This window comes from Trichomycterus rosablanca, chromosome 17 (genome assembly GCF_030014385.1).
Source record: "Trichomycterus rosablanca isolate fTriRos1 chromosome 17, fTriRos1.hap1, whole genome shotgun sequence".
Lineage (NCBI taxonomy): Eukaryota > Metazoa > Chordata > Actinopteri > Siluriformes > Trichomycteridae > Trichomycterus > Trichomycterus rosablanca.
Genome location: NC_086004.1, coordinates 12,696,663 through 12,713,105, shown reverse-complemented (window position 1 = coordinate 12,713,105; position 16,443 = coordinate 12,696,663). Strand labels below are relative to the sequence as shown.

At 43.6% G+C, this 16,443-nt stretch overlaps 1 protein-coding gene across 2 annotated transcripts in view; it reads left to right on the top strand.

Annotated features, from left to right (window-relative positions):
- camsap2a (calmodulin regulated spectrin-associated protein family, member 2a) overlaps positions 1–15,718 on the top strand; it is a 63,071-nt gene extending 47,353 nt beyond the window's left edge. Inside the window, exons 13-19 of one of the 2 annotated variants that reach the window (XM_063012851.1) lie at positions 1,212–3,237; positions 5,067–5,203; positions 8,005–8,225; positions 9,911–10,007; positions 10,762–10,880; positions 12,605–12,723; positions 15,343–15,718. In XM_063012851.1, coding sequence (XP_062868921.1) covers positions 1,212–3,237; positions 5,067–5,203; positions 8,005–8,225; positions 9,911–10,007; positions 10,762–10,880; positions 12,605–12,723; positions 15,343–15,648 — 3,025 coding nt within the window. In that variant the 3' untranslated portion in view covers positions 15,649–15,718. The remainder of the gene's footprint in view (positions 1–1,211; positions 3,238–5,066; positions 5,204–8,004; positions 8,226–9,910; positions 10,008–10,761; positions 10,881–12,604; positions 12,724–15,342) is intronic. The other variant, XM_063012852.1, reaches the window with a different exon arrangement.
- The last annotated feature ends 725 nt before the right edge of the window (positions 15,719–16,443 follow it).

Below are 16,443 nucleotides of genomic sequence, written 5' to 3'. Positions count from 1 at the left end.
TGCATTAATTTTTCCCCAAGATCTTGTATTGATGATGGGAGATTTGGACCACTGCGCAAAGTCTTCTCCAGCACATCCCAAAGATTCTCAATGGGGTTCAGGTCTGGACTCTGTGGTGGCTAATCCATGTGTGAAAATGATGTCTCATGCTCCCTGAACCACTCTTTCACAATTTGAGCCCAATGAATCCTGGCATTGTCATCTTGGAATATGCCCGTGCCATCAGGGAAGAAAAAATCCATTGATGGAATAACCTGGTCGTTCAGTATATTCAGGTAGTCAGCTGACCTCATTCTTTGTGCACATAATGTTGCTGAACCTAGACCTGACCGACTGCAGCAGCCCCAGATCATGGCACTGCCCCCACAGGCTTGTACGGTAGGCACTAGGCATGATGGGTGCATCACTTCAGCCGCCTCTCTTCTTACTTTGATGCGCCCATCACTCTGGAAATCCGGACTCATCAGACCACATGACCTTCTTCCATTGCTCTAGAGTCCAATCTTTATGCTCCCTAGCAAATTGAAGCCGTTTTTGCCGGTTAGCCTCACTGACAAGTGGTTTTCTTAAGGCTACACAGCTGTTTAGTCCCAATCCCTTGAGTTCCCTTCACATTGTGTGTGTGGAAATGCTCTTACTTTCACTATTAAACATATCCCTGAGTTCTACTGTAGTTTTTCTAAAATTTGATTTCACCAAACGTTTAAGTGATCGCCGATCACGATCATTCAAGATTTTTTTCCGACCACATTCCTTCCCCGAAGATGATGTTTCCCCACTGTCCTTCCACTTTTTAATAATGCGTTGGACAGTTCTTAACCCGATTTTAGTAGTTTCAGTAATATCCTTAGATGTTTTCTCTGCTTGATGAATGCCAATAATTTGACCCTTCTGAAACAGATTAACATCTTTTCCACGACCACAGGGTGTGTCTTTCGACATGGTTGTTTAACAAATGAGAAGCTACTCACTGCATCAGTTAGGGTTAAATAACTTGTTGCCAGCTGAAACATTATCATCCATGCAGGGATTATCCAGTGGGAGGCTCTTACCTATTTGCTTAGTTAAATCCAGGTGGTGACCTTTTTTTTGGCCAGGCACTAATATGTGTATTATGTATACCCCAAAACATACAAAAACAATAAGAAATAGATAGACAGTACCAATGGGTTTTATTTATAATTTGGTAACTGTTCCTGTCCATTGATTAGATCGGCTGCTGAGGGAGTGTCATTTGACATCCCATTTGATGAAGAAGACAGCCCTACTTCTACACCACCAAGCCGGGGAATGACCAGGTCTGTAAGCACTGAGGGCTTTGGGCCCAAGGTATCCCACGGGGCTAAAGGAATGAAGCAAAACCTATCCTTCCAGCCCATCATCGGCCAACACGTCAGGATTGAGGAAGAGGGCTGTCCGGACTCACCGTTAGGAACAGAGCACAGTGGTTTGAATGGCACAGAATCACCTAGCATTGAAGAAGCCCTGAAAATGATTCACAACTCGGACAAGCAGCAGCCGGTTTCCAAAGCTGAAGCAGAAAGTCAGGGCTTCTTCCTTCATACTCAGGCTAAAGGAGAGCCACATTCAAAAGCCCAAGCTGAAGAAGATCTGAACTCGCTTTCAGAAACTAAAGACCTTTTGAGCTCTTCAGCTACAGAGATGGACACCGGCATCCACATAAGAACAGAAGACATTCAGGAGACTCTGGACGAAGACTCATCTCTCAGAGACTGCACAATGAGTATGGAACTAGATACAGACCAGTACTCTGAGACAAGAGCATGTCACAGCCAGGATTCCACCAGTCCATGTCCCAGCAGCCTTGGCACCAAGTCACCTGTTCCTGACACTCCCACCACATCGTCCATGCCTGGCGTCAAGATGACCAACTTTGCAGAGCAAAAATTCAAAAAGTTCAATCCTCAATCCAGTGCCGAGGTCAGAGGAGGCAGCTCTCGGGGGACCACGCCTGATAGTTCGGACCTCAACCTTTCTCATTCCGTCTCCTGGGCCCCCTCACCGGAAGTGAGCCCTGTCCACCAGCCATTAAAGGATCCCGCCCAAGCCATGGCTGCCGAAATGGTCGAGCTCCGTATGCGCCTGGAGGAGAAGCGGCGTGCCATAGAGGCTCAGAAGAAGAAGGTCGAAGTCGCCTTTGCGCGTCACAGGCAGAAGATGGGACGCAGTGCATTCCTCACAGTGGTCAAGAGAAGAAATGAGAACACCGCGCCAATCCAGGAGGATACCACAAGCTCAGGTGATACCAAGACAGCACCTGAGACCAGAAAGTCTCCTGTAGTGTCTCCTGTAAAGTCTCCTGTTAAGTCCCTTGGCGATGACGGCACCTCTGAGGCTGACCTACTGGAGTACACTCGCTCCATCGAGAAGCTCAACACTTCTCTGAACTTCTTGCAGACCGAGATGCAGCGGTTGGCACAGCAGCAGGAGATCATCATGCAGATGCGTGAGCAGCAGGCCTGGGTCGTTTCTACACCAAAGCCTTCCCCACAGAAACAGGTCCGGGAGCTCAGGGGAAGTGGGACTCGCTCGTCAGGCCCACCTTCACCTGCTGACTCCCCGTGTGTCACCCATCGCTCCCCAACTAACATCAAAAGGAAGTCAGCGTCCTTCCACTCCAAGACCCCACGGACTCCCAGGCCTACAGAGTTAAAGATTGCTCCGTGTAACCGGGTTCTTACTGTTCCTCAGTCTGTGGACAGCATTCCTCGTCTGAGAAGGTTCTCTCCATCGCAGTCTGTATCTAGCTCTTTTGCGTACTTTGGGACTGACCCAAGGTCTCTATCGGGTGCTGACAAAGATGACGTGACTGCTCCTGAGCCCTTTAGCACCGAAGGTTCTGCTGGTGACCTCGCTTCACCCAACAAAGACGTACAACAGCCTGTAAAGGAATCAGAGAAAGGGACGGATGGACAGAACAGTGTGCTGGAAAATAAAGAAAAAGATGATACAAAAGAACTGGAGGAAGAAATTAAGCCCACGGTGGAATCCAGCGTCTCAGAGGTGCTGTCACAAGCTGTGAAAGAAACCGTCATAGTAACACCGACCGAGAAGCCGGTCGACAATGCTAATCAGAGCAACAAAAACCTGATCGAAGTGCCACTGTCAGACTTAAAGCCTTTTGATGAACTGGAATTGGAGGAGAGTGGGGAGAGACCGACAGCCAGTGAGAACCTTGACGAGGACCAGAAGATGTGCTGTGGGTTCTTTTTTAAGGTACGAATATATAAAATGCTCAACTTTTACAACCCCAAATCAGAAAAAGTTGGGACAGAGTAGAATATGTTTTGTCTACTCAACTTCATTTCATTTATAAATAAACATCCATTCCTGCATTTCAGTCCTGCAACACATTCCAAAAACAGTTAGGACAGTAAAGCATTTACCACTTTGTAATGTTGCCATTCCCTTTCACCACACTTAAAAGACGTTTTGGCACCGAGGATAACAAGTAATTTAGTGTTTCAGCTTTTAATTTGTCCCATTCTTCCTGCAAACACGTCTTAAGATGTACAACAGTACGGGGTGGTTGTTGTCGTATTTTTCATTTTAAAATTCTCCACACATTCTCTATTAGGGACAGGTCAGGACTGTAGGCAGGCCAGTCCAGTATCCGTACCCTCTTCTTCCGCAGCCATGCCTTTGTAATGTGTGCAGCATGTGGTTTTGCATTGTCTTGTCAAAAAATGCATGCTCTAAGATCTCAATGTAATTTTCTGCATTAATGCTGCCATCACAGAAGTGTAAATGACCTTTGCCAAGGGCACTGACACAGCCCCATACCATGACAGACCCTGGCTTTTGGACTTGTTGCTGATAACAGTCTGGATGGTCCTTTTTGTCTCTGGTCCAGAGCACACGGCATCTATTTACAAAAAAAAAAGGAATGCTGATTCATCTGACCTCAATACATGTTTCCATTGTGTTATGCCGCAGAGCCCAGAGAAGTTGACGCCGCTTCTGGACATGGTTAACAAAGGTTTTAGGTGGCATTTGTGCATGTAACTCTGTATTGTAGTGCCTGACAAAGTTTTGCCAAAGTAATCCCTCACCCATGTGGTTATATCAGCTATTGTTGAGTGGCGGTTCTTGATGCAGTGGCCATCTTTGCTCATCAAAGACTCAGCCTTTCCTGGATGCTGCTTTTGTACCAAACCGTGATTACAATCACCTGTTGACACCAGCTGTTTGGAATCACATGATTACTTCTGTCCCAACTTTTTTTTGGAATGTGTTGCAGACCTGAAATGCAGGAATGGAGGTATATTAACAAATGAAATGAAGTTGAGCAGATAAAACATGAAATAACTCTGGTTGGTAGCTGTTGTGGAATAGTGGAGCTAATAGGTGACCAGGGTGTGGTTTTATCAAGGTCAAAAAGAGTGATATTGGTTAATTTCTTATTTCTGGGCAATTAATATTGTTCCCATCGTTTCAGCAATAGTTAGTTGCTTCAGGTGGGCTTTAACCTTGCATCTTTTCACATCTGTGAGGAGTTTCGCATGGGTTTCTATCTGAATACCCCAACCCCAACTTACAAACATGCAAAAGGTAGATTGCCACCCTGTTTAGAGATTATTATTGCCTTAGGTCTAGTGCAAGGATGTCCAAACTACGGTGTTTGCATATTTTTTTACTCCCTCTGGCTACCATCAAGAAACCTTTGGGATACCCCTGATCTAGTGAGCCCAAGTGCGGCTGGATCCATTGTTATTCGCCAGTTTACTCTTATAAATTTACCTTCAGTGCTGCCACTGCTTCATGTGTATGTCCATATATAAGCGACTGAGTTCTTGAATTCCTATGTGTAGCCACTAGCAGTAGCAAGTTTACTTGTTTAAGGCAGTATACAAGAAAATAGACTTGCAAGTGTACTTGACACCGCAGGCAATAGATAATTGTAAATGTGCTATCAAGTCCAGGTGGTCACCAAATTACTGTATATTAGTAAGGAAATGTTAAACAATGTATACGATTATGAAAGTAATAAAGGCATCAATTTAGATAAGCTGTATTGATCATTTGACTGCATTCTTATTTAACAGGACGACATGAAAGGGGAGGACAGCATGGCCCTGAAGCGAGCTGCCCTCCTGGAGAAGAGGCTGAGGAGAGAGCGGGAGACTCAACAGAGGAAGCAGCAGCTTGAGGCTGAGCTGGAACAAAAGAAAGAAGAGGCCAGGTAGTGTCCTAACTAGGGCAGTGGTATCTTAATGGTTATGGTATTGTACTAGTAATTAGAAGGTTGCCTTGTTTAAGCCTCGCTATCACCTCGTTGTCACTGTTGAGCCCTTGAGAAAAATTAGGACACTTGACTGGATTGGAAGAATTTATTGGCATGATCGTGGGTTATTACATCAGTGGAATAGCTGAAGAACAAGAAACAGAGCTGTGCTCCTCCCTTTATACTGCTCTAGTCAAATCACATTGGGTGTTGGACTTTGGAACCTCCATTCTGTGCTAACTGTTGTTTCTTATCGTCTTACAACATTTTGCAACAAACATGTTGCTTATCTCTGTACTTTAGACTCCCAGTCTCACCTCAGATACTGATTTAATCCACAAGCAACATAATACTAATAACCAGGTTATATTAAGCATAAAATAATATTAGTCATAATTGTTTATAATTTGGATAAATGTGAGTCTTAACTAAAGCTTTGTAAGAAGTGTACCAATTTAATACCATGACCACAAAAAGCCATTGAATACATTAAATCTTTACATGAAAAAACAATATTAATAGACGCTCAGGTGGCGCAGCAATCTAACGCTCTAGTTCTCCAATGCAGAGTGTATTAACTTGTGTGTTTAAATCTCAGCAAAGCCTCTGACCCGGCTGGGCATCCACAAAAGAACAATTGGCCGTGTTTGAGGGAGGGAAGGTTGGTGATACGTTGGGGGTCAGGTCACATGGAGCATAGTGTGGCTCTCCGTACACAATACATTGTAGAAACCCAACTTTGGCACTTGTTTAGAAGTGGCTGGGGGCTGGGTATGTGTCGAATGGGGCGTGTGATGGTCTTCAGCGTTTCTTGGTTTCTGCAGGTGTTACAAGCAGGAACTAGAAATGACTAAATTTGGAGAAAAGGGGATTCATATGTAGTTGACAGTTGAGAGTAGCTGACAGTCAGTAGTCAGTAGTCTTTTCTCTAGCCTTAATGACTTTGAATAGAGCTTTATGTAGGCTTATGCACATAGACTTTAAGAGGACGGCACGCCGCACAGCAAGAAGGTCCTGGGTCCGATCCCCAGGTGGGGCGGTCCGGGTCCTTTCTGTGCGGAGTTTGCATGTTCTCCCCGTGTCTGCGCGGGTTTCCGCCGGGTGCTCCGGTTTCCTCCCACAGTCCAAAAACATGCAGCCAGGCTAATTGAAGACACTGAATTGTCCGCTAGGATGCACAGACCAGTGCATTGTAGTGCCGGTCCCAAGCCCGGATAAATAGGGAGGGTCGTGTCAGGAAGGGCATCCGGTGTAAAAACTGTGCCGGTTAATAATGCAGATCACGATCCGCTGGCGACCCCTAACGAGAGCAGTTGAAGAAATAGATAGATAGATGCACATAGACTTTAAGAGACAACAGTTTTGAAGTTAAGCGCCATAAATGGAAGCGGAGTTGAGCTGGACAGATTTTAATTCGATCCCGATTGATTTAGGTCATCAGTACTAATCATTTGGAAAAATATAAACAGCTCAATCTTTACAGCTGAGGCCTATGCCTTGCTAATGGCTCAAAATTTTGTAGACATGATACAACAAGGAAAAGCTTTGATATGTACTGACTCAAAGTCCTGTCTGGAAGCACTTACAACCTGCTCACTTCATCACCCGATCCTGATTGATCTTTTGGAAAGAAACCACAAGCTCACAGAACACAACTTTGATATAAAATTCAGCTGGATCCCGGGCCACTGTGGAATTCCAGGAAATGAGAAAGCAGATCAGTTGGCAAGAGGAGAAACAGGAGAACGGATCATCAACCTCAAACTTCCAACAACAGACACCAATATATATATAGCAAATGGCAGACAGAATGGAACACGTTAACACAGAACAAGCTTTATGAAATATGCCCTGACTTAAAAATCCGCCAGAAATCATACCCAGATAAACGTAAGGGTCAAGTTATCTACTCCAGATGTCGCATTGGACACACCAGCCTTACACACTCCCACTTAATAAAAGGAGAGGATGCCTCGCAATGTGAATCCTGCCAATTACGCATCACAATAAAACACATATTGACTTGAGTGCCCTAAATATCAAAGGGAAAGACAAAAATTATCCATAACCGGAACAATGAAAGACATTTTTAACCTTGGAAAAACAGAAAAACTTTTGAAATTCATTACAATTACTAAATTAGTAAGATACATATAATATCAGAGACTACGTAACAGATACAAAACACCCACATAAACCTTTCCTGTCGTGCATATAACTCATAAGACTAAACACGGCGTTAAAAAGAAAATAAAAGAAAGAAAGGAAAAATATAATGATTACTTTTTATTCAACGCTAAAATATATATACAATGGAACCTCGATTTAACAGACAAAATCTGGAAAACCGAATGTCTGGTCCGATTGTTCAAAATTTCAGCAAGAAGCGTACCAAGACCAGTAGTTCAGTAATTGTCCACTAGCTGGCCCACGTCTCTCTGTTTACATGAGTGACATGTAAAGTAAATGTAAATGTAGAAATGTAAATGAAGGCTCAGGGAGGCTTCAGACTCAGAATAATAGATACTCTTGAGTCTCCACTATATAATCATGGCAAAAACAAAACATCTCCACCACACAGGTAAATGAAATTTCTCCTTAGTAGTACAGTACATCGATTTTAATATTTATTTACAGGTTTTACATGACATATTTACATATCTATTTACATTCATCATTTTACTGTTTATCATATGTGCATGTTTAGCACTTTTTTTAACCTTAGTGCTATGTCTTCAACCATCTGCTTCCTCCCCCAGATTGAAGGCGGAGGAGGATCGGGTTAAGAAGGAGGAGGAGAAGGCCAGGCGGGATTTCATCAAGCAGGAGTATCTGAGAAGGAAGCAGCTCAAGCTCATGGAGGACATGAATACGCTGGTGAAGGCTCGGCCTGCCACGGCTAAGCAGAAGAAACCGCGACCCAAGTCGTTTCACAGGGACCTAGTTGATTCTCCCAGGACCCCTGTTAGGGCGACACCAGGTAAAGGGCCGTATGCCCTTCTCCTGGGCGAGACCTGACTGCAGCATGCTTTGTGCCACCCTCTTTTTCTCTTTGCGTTTCTTCTCACTGCTTTCTTGCAACTTACTTTTAACAAGCTTTGAACCTTTACTAATTCCTTACTGCACTTTCTGACAGCGTGGCTAATTCTTTATTTAATACCTTCAAACTTTTACATTTATTCATTTTATTGTCACAGTTGCAACAGAATGTAATACAGTTGCACCTTGAAACTCGACGTCAATTGGTTCTGGGACTGGTGTCGAGTTTTAAAGACGTTGAGTTTCTCATTTTTTCTCATAAGGATGTATGGGAAATGGCTAATGTAAAATAATGGGGTTGTTTTTGACACTTATACACTAAAAATAACACAAATACACTGAAATACAATTGTAAAACAGTTAAAACTAGATATAAAAATAAAACTTGCACTTTACCTTTACTTCTTTATTGTTTCCTTAAGCTTTAACCGTGGACATGCTTTATCTTGAAATGCCGTATTCCGTTCAGTAAACAAACCTAGCTATCGTGCGGGACGCATATAAGTACACCCTTAGTGCCGGTCCCAAGCCTGGATAAAAAGGAAGGTTGGGTCAGGAAGGGCATCCAGTGAATATACAGATAAATGGTCCACTGTGGCGACCACTAACGGGAGCAGCTAAAAGGAATCATTTGTTTACTTAGAGAACCATAACATTAAAACCACCTCCTTGTTTCTACACACATTGTCCATTTTATCAGCTCCACTTACCATATAGAAGCACTTTGTAGTTCTACAATTACTGACTGTAGTCCATCTGTTTCTCTATATACCTTTTTAGCCTCCTTTCACCCTGTTCTTTAATGGTCAGGACCCCTGCAGGACCACCACAGAGCAGGTATTATTTAGGTGGTAGATCATTCTCAGCACTGCAGTGACACTGACATGGTGGTGGTGTGTTAGTGTGTGTTGTGCTGGTATGAGTGGATCAGACACAGCAGCACTGCTGGAGTTTTTAAACACCTCACTGTCACTGCTGGACTGAGAATAGTCCACCAACCAAAAATATATCCAGCCAACAGTGCTCTGTGAGACGAAGGTCTAGAAGATGACCAACTCAAACAGCAGCAATAGATGAGCGATCGTCTCTGACTTTACATCTACAAGGTGGACCAACTGGGTAGGAGTGTCTAATAGAGTGGACGGTGAGTGGACGCAGTATTTAAAAACTCCAGCAGCGCTGCTGTGTCTGATCCACTCATACCAGCCCAACACACACTAACACACCACCACCATGTCAGTGTCACTGCAGTGCTGAGAATGATCCACCACCTAAATAATACCTGCTCTGTGGTGGTCCTGTGGGGTGGTCCTGACCATTGAAAAACAGGGTGAAAGCAGGCTAACAAAAAGCATGCAGAGAAACAGATGGACTACAGTCAGTAATTGTAGAAATACAAAGTGCTTCTATATGGTAAGTGGAGCTGATAAAATAGACAGTGAGTGTAGAAACAAGGAGGTGGTTTTAATGTTATGACTGATATATATGTGTGTGTGTAGTATGTAGTGTAAAGTCAAATCTGTAAGCAGTGAGCTAATACAGAGGGTAGTTCAAAGTTTAGCAGGAGGTCTTGTCTTTTTCTTGTGTAATTCAATGTTCTCTTGCATTTTCATGTTTTACATCCAGGTTCACGACCTCGTGTTTTTTCAGTGTCCAGTATCTCACTGGCCTCTCTCAATCTTGGAGACACTGACAGCGTTATATCTGAAAAAAGAACACCCAGGTAAGAAGTATTTATTGCTTATGTACATTTTGACATTATATATTCTAAAAAATATCTGTATTCTCTTTATTTATTTTTTCTTTTGGCAGGGGATTGGGGGTGGGGTAAGCTCAAAAACAGTAGTTTAGCATCAGGTAGCCTATCCTGCTTCTTAAACCCTAACTGCTTTAGCACATTTTTCACTCTAAACCATATCTGGACAGCAGTAAGAAGCTCAGGTTGTATGGTATATAAAGAAATTGTGCAGTCTGTAGTCAAAATATATATGTATATATAATGTATATATGGAAGATGAGACCCAGTAGACTTTGGCGCTCTAACGTGCTAGCACACCACTGCAGACTCTCAGTAGAGCCACCAATCTGCCGGGAGTCCACACAAACACAGCTGGCCGTGTTTAAGGGAAGGAACATCGGACAGGGTCTTGTCCTGCCGCTACTGCAATTTTCAAACTCTTTAATGGGTCATTAAATAGCACTCAATAATTGAATGATAGAATAAATAGAAGCTACAATACACAACACAGCTACCTTAATAGTTAAATGTAAACCTAGAACCTCCAGCAACGGTCTCAAATATGAAATGCCGTAGGATTGCTAGGGCCGCCTCATAGAGCAAACCAGTAAATGTGCAGCACTTGTCACGGTCCATGACACGATTTTCACTGCCATGAGTTAGGTAGGGCAGAAATATTACAGTTGAGTTACATTTTTTTGATTGATAGCAGTAATTTAGTTAGTGTGCCTTTTCCTAGTAGGCCGGACTCAGCTGACAGCTTCCTGTCTCCTTCTCTGTCTGGGAGCCATAATGAAGAAAAGGACTGGGAAAATGCATCTACCACCTCCTCTGTCACTTCAATCACTGAGTACACAGGTTAGATTTCCTAATGAATTCAGGTTGTATTTATACAGTGTATCACAAAAGTGAGTACACCCCTCACATTTCTGCAGATATTTAAGTATATCTTTTCATGGGACAACACTGACAAAATGACACTTTGACACAATGAAAAGTAGTCTGTGTGCAGCTTATATAACAGTGTAAATTTATTCTTCCCTCAAAATAACTCAATATACAGCCATTAATGTCTAAACCACCGGCAACAAAAGTGAGTACACCCCTTAGTGAAAGTTCCTGAAGTGTCAATATTTTGTGTGGCCACCATTATTTCCCAGAACTGCCTTAACTCTCCTGGGCATGGAGTTTACCAGAGCTTCACAGGTTGCCACTGGAATGCTTTTCCACTCCTCCATGACGACATCACGGAGCTGGTGGATATTCGAGACTTTGCGCTCCTCCACCTTCCGCTTGAGGATGCCCCAAAGATGTTCTATTGGGTTTAGGTCTGGAGACATGCTTGGCCAGTCCATCACCTTTACCCTCAGCCTCTTCAATAAAGCAGTGGTCGTCTTAGAGGTGTGTTTGGGGTCATTATCATGCTGGAACACTGCCCTGCGACCCAGTTTCTGGAGGGAGGGGATCATGCTCTGCTTCAGTATTTCACAGTACATATTGGAGTTCATGTGTCCCTCAATGAAATGTAACTCCCCAACACCTGCTGCACTCATGCAGCCCCAGACCATGGCATTCCCACCACCATGCTTGACTGTAGGCATGACACACTTATCTTTGTACTCCTCACCTGATTGCCGCCACACATGCTTGAGACCATCTGAACCAAACAAATTAATCTTGGTCTCATCAGACCATAGGACATGGTTCCAGTAATCCATGTCCTTTGTTGACATGTCTTCAGCAAACTGTTTGCGGGCTTTCTTGTGTAGAGACTTCAGAAGAGGCTTCCTTCTGGGGTGACAGCCATGCAGACCAATTTGATGTAGTGTGCGGCGTATGGTCTGAGCACTGACAGGCTGACCCCCCACCTTTTCAATCTCTGCAGCAATGCTGACAGCACTCCTGCGCCTATCTTTCAAAGACAGCAGTTGGATGTGACACTGAGCACGTGCACTCAGCTTCTTTGGACGACCAACTGAGTGTCTGTTCTGAGTGGACCCTGCTCTTTTAAAACGCTGGATGATCTTGGCCACTGTGCTGCAGCTCAGTTTCAGGGTGTTGGCAATCTTCTTGTAGCCTTGGCCATCTTCATGTAGCGCAACAATTCGTCTTTTAAGATCCTCAGAGAGTTCTTTGCCATGAGGTGCCATGTTGGAACTTTCAGTGACCAGTATGAGAGAGTGTGAGAGCTGTACTACTAAATTGAACACACCTGCTCCCTATGCACACCTGAGACCTAGTAACACTAACAAATCACATGACATTTTGGAGGGAAAATGACAAGCAGTGCTCAATTTGGACATTTAGGGGTGTAGTCTCTTAGGGGTGTACTCACTTTTGTTGCCGGTGGTTTAGACATTAATGGCTGTATATTGAGTTATTTTGAGGGAAGAATAAATTTACACTGTTATATAAGCTGCACACAGACTACTTTTCATTGTGTCAAAGTGTCATTTTGTCAGTGTTGTCCCATGAAAAGATATACTTAAATATCTGCAGAAATGTGAGGGGTGTACTCACTTTTGTGATACACTGTATATGTAATAGTAAGTAATAAGAAGTCATAGTATTTTCTTTTTTAGGTCCCAAGCTGTACAAAGAACCGAGTGCAAAGTCAAATAAGCATATTATTCAGAATGCTCTGGCTCATTGTTGTCTGGCTGGAAAGGTCAACGAAGGGCAGAAGAACAAGATCCTTGAGGTAAATAATGAAATAATGAAATAAAAACTTCATTTCCAGAATACAAATGTTCAAGAATCTGTGATTTGTTCATTTTCTTGAACTGTTATAACAGAAGTACAAAGAAATAACTTTTGTTTTGGTGGACCAACCTAATGTATGAACTCATATTTTGTAAATATGAGGGATCTTCAAAAAGTTTCCGCAGTTTTGTTCTATTTTTCCAACCTTTTTCCCCCAATTTTCTCCCCTAATCTAGTTGTGCTCAATTACCCTGATTGCATCCTCCACTGATTCAACCCTCCAGCGCTGACTGAGGACGCTTCTCATCTGACATACGTCCCCTCTGACACATGCTCAGTACAGACTGCCTTTTTCACCTGCACGAGTCGAGTTCATATATACCAATCAGCACTGTGCACTGAGAGCCACACCCTGATCAGCATTACTCCTCAGCCCTGTAGAGGCTCCATTAATTAGCCAGAGGGGTCGTAATTGCACCAGTTATGAGGACCCATGATCCGGCTTGCCCCTAACCCTATGAACAACAGGCCAATCGGCGTTCATGCAGCCGCCCAGCCCAGCCGGTTGGCAGAGCTGAGTTTCGATACGATGTATTCGAAAACCCAGCTCTGGTGTGCTAGCGTATTTTACCGCTGTGCCACCTGAGCGGCCATAAGTTTCCACACTTTTACATTTTGTTTAGAAACGGTGAGGGCAGGAGGAGCAGTAATTGGTCATGTCTGAGAGAGCTTATAGTCCGGATTTAGCGCCATCTGATTTCCACCTTTGCTCTGATGGGAAGAAGATTTGTATGTGAAAGCAGCGCTGCGTCAGTGGCTACACGCACAACCAAAAACATTTTTTACTGATGGCATTAAAAGTTGGTACGACGCTGGAGAAAATGCATGGGAAGGTGACTATGTAGGAAAGTGATGTCATTTGTTTTTGACATTCCTTATCAATAGAATTTTAAAAAAGTGCAGAAACTTTTTGAAGAACCCTCGTAAAAACATATTTTGAATTTGTCTTACCTTTTCCCATGTCCCAACTTTTTTGGAATGTGTTGCAGGCTTAAAATTAGGAATGAGCTTATATTTACAGAAGGCAAATGTAGCCAGGCCTTTACCAGTCATCAAATTAAACATGAATGGAGCAACGTACTGGTCATACACCGACCAGGCATAACATTATGACCACTGACAGGTGAAGGGAGTAACACTGATTATTTCCTCATCATGGCACCTGTTAGTGGGTGGGATATATTAGGCAGCAAGTGAACATTTTATCCTCAAAGTTGATGTGTTAGAAGGAGGAAAGTGGTCATAATGTATTGCCTGATCGGTGTATAGGGTCTGTCTGAAACCTAGTGAGCTTCCAGATTCTAACTTTGATCGAACTGTTGAAGGCAGATTATTTAGACGCACTACTTTGACAACTATTAGATCATTGGCTCTCCCCACCCACCGTCACAGAGTTAGCCTTAGGCCATTCAAACCGACGGGCTGAGACGACACAACCCTAGCATGCCAGCTAACATCTTCCTCCGTGTACTGAAAATTGCAAATAAATTAAACTTGTACACATTTAAAAATACTCGCTGATTTATTTCTGTCTACCAAATTCCATCTTTTGTGAGAAAAGTTGAGCCACACTGAATGCTGGGATTGCCTTTGCGGGTGAGGATGCACACAGAGCTTACTCAATATTCAATCCGAATATCTCTCAGGGGCACCCAGGTGGCGCGGCTGGATATTCCCGCAAGCAAACCAGCGCCGAGATTCTGAACTCCCCGGTTCGAGTCTCGGCTCTGCTGCTGGTCAGCTGGGCGCCATCTAGCAGTGCTAGCATCACACAAAAATTTGGTAGAACCCAAAATGACCAGGGTAGGGTCTTCAAACGCTGTGCAAGGACCTTGGTTAAATATACCCTCCTCGAACGCAATCAGGGATCCACAGCAGTGGAAGACAAATTGACTACGCTAAAAGGGAGAAAATGCATTAAAACAATAGAAAAAAAAGGATATTGCTTAGAGGCATCTAAGGCATCTCAGTAGGCAGCATTTAAAGCCATCTTAGAATTTACAATTTAGAAGAATCTGAAATGCTGTCTATGTAGAAAGTTTACAAGGTTTTCAGACAGAACCATGGTGAATAATTTTATTATGTTAGTAAAAATGTAACTAAATGACAGTTACACAGATTGGGCATAACATTATGACCACCTGCCTAATATTGTGTTGGTCCTCCTTTTGCTGCCACATACGCAACAAACTGATGCACCATGTATTCTGACACCTTTCTATCAGAACCAGCATTAACTTCTTCAGCAATTTGAGCAACAGTAGCTCATCTGTTGGATCGGACCACACAGGCCAGCTTCGCTCCCCATGTGCATCAATGTGCCTTGGTCGCCCATGACCCTGTCGCTTTTGATAGATACTGACCACTGCAGACCGGGAACACCCCACAAGAGCTTCAGGTTTGGAGATGCTCTGACCCATCACAATTTGGCCCTTGTCAAACCGGCTCAAATCCCTAAGCTTGCCCACTTCACCTGTCACTGGTCATAATGTTATGCCTAGTCAGTGTATATGAGTTATATTTTATTATTAACCTCCTGTCATTTCATCTCCTGTAGGAAATGGAAAAAACAGACGCCAACTGCTTCCTAATCCTCTTCCGGGATTCGGGCTGCCAGTTCCGTGCCCTCTACACGTACTGCCCGGAAACAGAACAGATCAACAAGCTGACAGGCATTGGTCCCAAGAACATCTCGCGCAAGATGATCGATGGCCTGTACAAGTACAACTCGGACCGGAAACAGTTCAGCCGTATCCCGGCCAAGACCATGTCTGCCAGCGTGGACGCCGTTACCATCCACAGCCACCTGTGGCAGACCAAGAAGCCCGGGACACCGAAGAAAGTGGCACCTAACAAGTCCTAACACATTTCAGTAGTGTTCCTGCTCTGAATTACCAACCTGCAGGAACACAAATGAATTCAAATAATGCACTACTGGAATGTAAGACTATAAGCTTATTAATGGATATAACACCTGTAATTAGCACCTGATAGTCTCAGTGAAATTGAATTGAAGTGAGTGTGTGGTTGGGTGTGTGTGTGTGTATTTTGTATGTGCCAAAAATGGTAAAAATGAAGAAGTATGGCTGTTATTTGGTACACTGAAGCACTGAATGTCATTTTTGCATATGTATGTTCGTTAATTTGTGGCCTTTAGTTGAATTTTGTAACTTTTTGTTTGGTATGTACTTGTACACTGATCAGCCATAACATTAAAACCACCTCCTTGTTTCTACATTTTATCAGCTCCACTTACCATATAGAAGCACTTTGTGGTTCTACAATTTTTTTTAGCCTGCGTTCACCCTGTTCTTTAATGATCAGGACCCCCACAGGACCACCACAGAGCAGGTATTATTTAGGTGGTGGATCATTCTCAGCACTGCAGTGACACTGACATGGTGGTGGTGTGTTAGTGTGTGTTGTGCTGGTACGAGTGGATCAGACACGGCAGTGCTGTTGGAGTTTTTAAATACCGTGTCCACTCACTGTCCACTCTATTAGAGACTCCTACCTAGTTGGTCCACCTTGTAGATGTAAAGTCAGAGGCGATCGCTCATCTATTGTTGCTGTTTGAGTTGGTCATCTTCTAGACCTTCATCAGTGGTCACAGGACACTGCCCACGGAGCGCTGTTGGCTGGATATTTTTGGTTGGTG